Source organism: Labrus mixtus, chromosome 1 (genome assembly GCF_963584025.1).
Source record: "Labrus mixtus chromosome 1, fLabMix1.1, whole genome shotgun sequence".
Classification (NCBI taxonomy): Eukaryota; Metazoa; Chordata; class Actinopteri; order Labriformes; family Labridae; genus Labrus; species Labrus mixtus.
In genome coordinates, this window is record NC_083612.1 from 769,055 (window position 1) to 775,697 (window position 6,643).

General features: G+C 41.0%; 1 protein-coding gene across 1 annotated transcript in view; it reads left to right on the forward strand.

The window, feature by feature from the left end:
• Positions 1–1,904: 1,904 nt before the first annotated feature.
• The window catches only part of tdp1 (tyrosyl-DNA phosphodiesterase 1), a 21,520-nt gene continuing 16,781 nt past the window's right edge, over positions 1,905–6,643 (forward strand). The window contains exons 1-2 of the mRNA XM_061044735.1: positions 1,905–2,056; positions 5,557–6,144. Of these exons, the coding sequence (XP_060900718.1) occupies positions 5,559–6,144 (586 nt within the window). The 5' untranslated portion in view covers positions 1,905–2,056; positions 5,557–5,558. The remainder of the gene's footprint in view (positions 2,057–5,556; positions 6,145–6,643) is intronic.

Sequence of the window (6,643 nt, forward strand, 5' to 3'; positions counted from 1 at the left end):
TCAGTCAGTATTTGGATAACCTCCTCTGTTTGATGGGATTCGATATGAATCTGGTCACATGACTGCTCTGTCCACACTGTCCTGGAGGTCTGGCTCCTCCCCCTCTGTCATCAGTGCTGTCCCTGTGAGTGAACTATAAGAACAGACTGCTCCTCCTCCTGACATCACTTGATTTAAATATTCAGAGATCCTCATATTATCGTTAGCTAACCTTAACTAGCTCATGTCAGATAATTACCTTTCACTTTCCAAACAGCAGCATTTTAACCCAGACACCTCAAAAATACATCAATCTTAGTAGACTTTTATCGTGGCGGCGGTGTAACAGGAAGGAATCTCCTCTAACCCTCATGCATCATTATGGACATTTTTGTCCATTTGGTCAAATGTCTCCTCTTCATCTGGTCATCATTTAGTCTGTTAGTACATATGGAACACATTTTTATAAGAAAGGCTCTCTCTGCACATTTTGGAATGCAAATTTTATTTTTTTAATAAATCAATAGAACACTGAAACATGTTTACGACCCTCTGAAGTCACTAAGGACAAAAATGTCCACTTACAAAAAACTGATATAAAAATAGAACAGATTGATATTTTTTTCTACTTTTTTTGCATAAATATCCAGAATCATGTAATCAAACTGGCATTTAAAGGGTTAAATTCCTAAAAATTATTGAATGTTTGGTAGTTTTGAGCAGGGCTGGAGTTGATTAAGAGATTTATGCAGAAAAAAGTAGAAAAAAAAATCAATCTGTTCTATTTTTATATCAGTTTTTAGTTATCAGGTTAGATATCTGTAAACATGCCTCCATAAAGCTTCTCCAGCAGGCTGAAGCATGGCGTGCTCTGAACTCTCCTGGTAGACGCTGCGTTGACTCTGGACCAATAGCAGCAGATGATGTGACACTCCAATTTCACTCTGGGAACCTGACCTGAACCCAACGGAGAATCTCTATGAGAGGCACCAGACCCAACGACACAGACCAGCTGAAGGCCGCTATCAAACACCTCCGAGCCACGCCTCATTGATGCAGTCATTCATTCAGCACGGACCGAGTACTGAGTGCATAAATGAAGAAACTTCTCAGATGGGTCGATATTTCTATGATTTAAATCACTTTTCTGATCGGTCTGATGTAATATTAGAATATTTTGAGATCCTGGATGTTTGATTATCAGGATCTGTGAGCCGTAATCATCAAGATTAAAACTACAAAAAGTCTTCAAATATTTCACTTTATGTCTAATAAATCATGAATATGAGAGCTCAGCTGCACATGTATATTTAATAAATCATGAATATGAGAGCTCAGCTGCACATGTATAATTAATAAATCATGAATATGAGAGCTCAGCTGCACATGTATAATTAATAAATCATGAATATGAGAGCTCAGCTGCACATGTATATTTAATAAATCATGAATATGAGAGCTCAGCTGCACATGTATATTTAATAAATCATGAACATGAGAGCTCAGCTGCACATGTATATTTAATAAATCATGAATATGAGAGCTCAGCTGCACATGTATATTTAATAAATCATGAACATGAGAGCTCAGCTGCACATGTATATTTAATAAATCATGAATATGAGAGCTCAGCTGCACATGTATATTTAATAAATCATGAACATGAGAGCTCAGCTGCACATGTATATTTAATAAATCATGAATATGAGAGCTCAGCTGCACATGTATATTTAATAAATCATGAACATGAGAGCTCAGCTGCACATGTATATTTAATAAATCATGAATATGAGAGCTCAGCTGCACATATATATGTCTGTCGTAGTAAAGAATCTGTAGTTATACTAGAAATCCACACGGGGGCGCCAATGCACCTCTATGGATGCCAACGAAGAAGAAGGCTGACGCAGAACCATAGCGCAGAACAGGAAGTTGTGTTTCCACCCGGACTCTCTCGTGTGATGCACCACGTGCTCGGTGTTTTGTTTCATGTTTGTGTGATCTGTGTGCGGCGGAGGATCAAAGAGAACATCATTAACTACAGACACCTTCTGCGGCTGCGCGGCTTTCTGTCTCGGTAAATCAAACATCTGTTTTTATTATTATTGAGTTTGTATCATCTGGTTATCTCTATAAACTCATCATCCGGGTCTCTGTGCTGCTCTGCAGGCGGTCACTTCATGTTCTGACACCTGCAGTCACTCAACCAGCTCCACTTCTTCTTCTTCTTCTTCTTCTTCTTCTTCTTCTTCTTCACAAATAAAACTGTGTCTCTAGATCGGTGTTAGTCAAAGTGGGGGTCCCGGACTCCCTGGGTGGTCGCTAGAGCTCAGGGGGCGGGGCCGTGGAAACTTGGAGGGAAGAGGAGAAAAGAATAACAATCAGCTGGAGACAAAATGTGAAACAATAACATTTAAAAATCTGTCTGTTTAGATCTCTAATGTTTGAATATCAACGTTTCAGATCTGTTTTCATCTTTATTATATAAATATTTTTATCTGTTTAAGTTTGTCTGTTCATCTCTGCAGACTTGGAGGGTTTAATAAGCCCCTCCCACTTTGCACTCAGTGTAGCGGACCCTCCATGGGAGTGCAAACAGAAATTCTATCCTGTAGTTCGTACTGATTTGACCAACACGGTACGTAGTGGGCGGTTTGAGAAACTCTCCTCGACGTGTTTACTGGTCTGCAGCTTCCTGGTTGGTGCTGGCGGGTCGCTCCTATTGGTTGTTGACAATGGTCACATCATTGAACAACTTGCATAAGACGAGACTAAAGAGCTGCGATAATATTAAACATGTTTGATTTTAGAACGCCAAGACGAGAAACAGACCGCCTCACACCGTTACATAAACGACGAGGTCACGGAGGGCGCCACAACTCCAGAAAAACTCTCAGGATTTTATTCAGACTCCGCCTCTCCACATGTTTCATTTTCATTTTACCTTTATTTATTCTCGAGAAATCATTGAGGGCAAGCCCTCGTTTACAATGACGTCGAGAGTACAATTAAAACGAATAAGAGACAAAAAACGACAAAAAACAACGAAGACAAAAAACAATGAAGACAAAAAACACAGATTATAAGAGCAGAAGAATAAGCAGTAAGCAGGTAACTACAGTTAATAACATTTACACTCATGAGTACAGTGAGCTGTGATCAAGTTTTTAAATTGACCCATGGTAACCATTGTATTGAGTTTGAATGTGTTTGGTATTGTGTTCCAGGTGTGTGCAGCACAATAGGTTTGTTTTTACTCGTGGAACCGTTAACATCAGCCAGTCACTTGATGGAGTCTGATACTGATTATCAGCCCAGATTAATAAAGAAGTGATGAATGCTGGTAGATTACCCACAAGTGATTTATAAATAACTGTTAGTGAAGGCCAACCAATTTTATGGTACAGGATGCAATGATGAGTGGAATATTTGTCACCAGTGATAAATCTGAGGGTGGAGTGATAAACTGTGTCTAATGATTTTAGGGTGGAGGCAGAAGCATGTCTATAAATGACATCCCCGTAGTCCAGAACAGATCGGAAGATGGCTTCAATTATTCACTTTCTACTCACTAAAGGGAAGTTCACTTTGTTTCTGTACAAGTATCCAATTTTCTGTCGTAGTTTAGTGGTTAATGTATCAATGTGAAATTTAAATGAAAGGGATTGATCCAACCAGATGCCAAGATATTTATAATGAGGTACTCTTTCAATATTGTGACCTTCCAGAGTTGTTATATGCAAGTCATTGTCTGTGGTATTTCTGGCTCGTGTAAAGAGCATGTATTTAGTTTTCTCTGCATTCAGTAATAATTTTAAATCGAGGAGTGCATTTTGTAATTTGTGAAGTGCTTCTTGTAAAGTTGCCATTGCTAAGTGTGCAGTCTCAGCAAAACAATACAAAACTGTGTCGTCAGCGTAGAGATGGGCCTTACAATTTGTAAATACAGAAGCAATATTATTAATATAGATCGTGAACAGCACAGGACCCAATACAGAACCTTGTGGAACCCCTTTTGATAGTGGTAAGTATTCAGAGCGATCAGATTGTACAGTCACACATTGCAATCTATTAGACAGATAATTCTGGAACCATTTAAATGAAGAGTTGTCAAAACCAACATCATGTAGCCTCTGCAGGAGTATGGTGTGATCAACAGTGTCAAACGCTTTAGTTAAATCAACAAAGAGGGCAGCACAGTATTTCCCTTGATCAACAGCAGATACAATATTATTCATGACAAAGGTAATTGCTGATGTGGTGCTGTGTTTTTTTCTGAACCCAGACTGGTGAGGACTTAATACAGAATTTCTTGAAAGGAATGATTTTAGTTGATTGTTGACTAATGTCTCCAGGATTTTAGAGAGGCTGGACAGTTTGGAGATCGGCCGGTAGTTGTTGAGTTTGTTTTTGTTGCTGTTTTTATGCAGAGGGACGATGTGTGCTGACTTCCAAACCTGAGGGACAACTCCAGTGGTGATTGAAAGATTAAAAATATAGGAAATTTGTTCCTTGATTAGAGGGGCACAGAGTTTTAAAAAGTACGGCTCTAGATTATCTTCTCCCCTTGCTTTCCTAATATCTATAGAGTGCAGAGCCTCCATTACAGCAGAGGAAGTGAAGGCCTGTATAGTAAATTTAGGGGAATGGTTGTGGGAAGTAGGAATATGAGCCAGCGGCCGGATATTAACAGTGTTTCCAGAGTACAATGTTTCAAACTGACTCCCAGAAGCAGCAAAATGGAGGTTAAAAGCACGGCAAATATCTGAAGTTTTATCTGTTTGGCCTTCATTTAAAATAACATAAGAAGGGAGAGATGGGGAGGATTTATTTTTGTTTATATTCACTGCTTTCCAGAATTTTGATGGGTTTGAAGAGCAATTAGAAATCAACTCCTGGTGATAAGAGGTTTTAGCTTTTCTCAGTGAATATGTGCATTTATTTCTGAGTTGTCTGAATAAAAGCCAATGGGCTGCTGTGCCTGTCTTTCTTGCTAAAGCCCAGGCTTTGTCCCTTTCCTTCAAGAGTAATGATAATTCAGTGGAGAACCATGGGCTTGATCTATCTTTAACCCTTAACTTTTTAAAAGGTGCATGCTTGTCAATCATTTTAAGAAATGTATTTGTAAAATATTCAAGTGCATGATCCACATCAGGTATTTCAAATGTTTGACATATATTACTGTTCACAATGTCATTAAAAAACACCTGTTCATTAAAATTTCAGAAATTTCTCTTGAGTACAATCCTGGGCTTAGATTTTGCTAGTCTAGCACTCCTTATACATGCCAGAGGACAATGGTCACTGATGTCTAGGGAGAAGACCCCAGAGGCTGTAATTTTGTCCCTTCTATTGGTAGAAATTAGATCAATCAATGTTGATTTTGAGGGATCTTTCAAATTAGGTCTAGTTGGTTCAGTTATGATCTGTGATAGATTTAGATTGTCACACATCTCCTTTAAGCTCAATGAATCACTTGACAACCAGTTTAAATTAAAATCACCCAAAACCAGGATTTCTGAAGTACTGAACTGAGAATCTTCTGCTGATATTGAAGCGTTCTGTGTTTGTCATCAGGCATGTCTCAGGACAGTCAACACGGCAAGTGGACCGTCTCCAGCAGCGATGAGGACGACGAAGGTCTTCCTCCTTCTGGGACTCCAACGTCTAAGCCCCGCCCCCCTGTTGATCCCCGTAACAGATCCCATCGGTCCCCCAGTCCGCCCAGCCTCAAAGTGAAACCAGAAGCAGCCTCTGTGGATTTAAAACCAGAGCCGGACTACGCCCCTGTAAGCTCGCTTGTGATTGGCTCTGAGGCCAGACAGTCGGCAGCGGTGAACACTCCATCATTGGCTGGGAAAAGAAAGAAGGAGGAGTCAGAGGGATCAGGCTGGGCCCTCTCTGACAGCGATGACGAAGACGTCGATTTGAGGAGGAAGAGTGTCGGTAACCCGCCGAAGAGAGCGCCCCCTAGCCCCAAAACCAAAAAACCAAAGGTGGAGAACGAGCGCCCGCCGAGTCCTCACGGCCGGGCTTACTACATCGACGAACCAGACGATTTCTTTGAAACCAGTCTTCCCAGTGCGAGCGACCCTTACAGGTTTTACCTGAACAAAGTGACCGGCCTGGACAGACGGTTCAACACGGGAGCGCTTCACATCAGAGGTGAGGAGAGGTTCATGAAGACTTAGGTGCAGTTCCACAAGTGACCACTAGAGGCTGGCTGCACAAAGGAATCCCCATTAGACACCCAACAGAAATAAACGTGTTCACATCCTGGTACTTAAAAGGGTTTTAGTCTGGTTAGTTTGTGTTTTAATATTTCTGATCTGAAGGCTGAAATGATGATTTATAAATGTTTGCATACTTAGGGGCGGGGCTAAAGACTGCTTTTGTTCGCCATAGCTCAGCCGTTATCATGTGTTTGTACGTTCATATTAATTCAGCGATGGCGTTCTATTGGCGTCCCAGTCTGTGAGGTCACTTTGCATTTCTGCATTGAAGAAGCACGCCACAGGAGGAGCTCCACACACACACACAGTCAGACACACACACACACACACACACACACACACACACACACAGCGCTGCTCCCCCCTGCTGGCTCAGCTGATCCCATCTCTCCTCTGTAACGCCTCGGTTGTCACCTCTTTCCCCCATTACG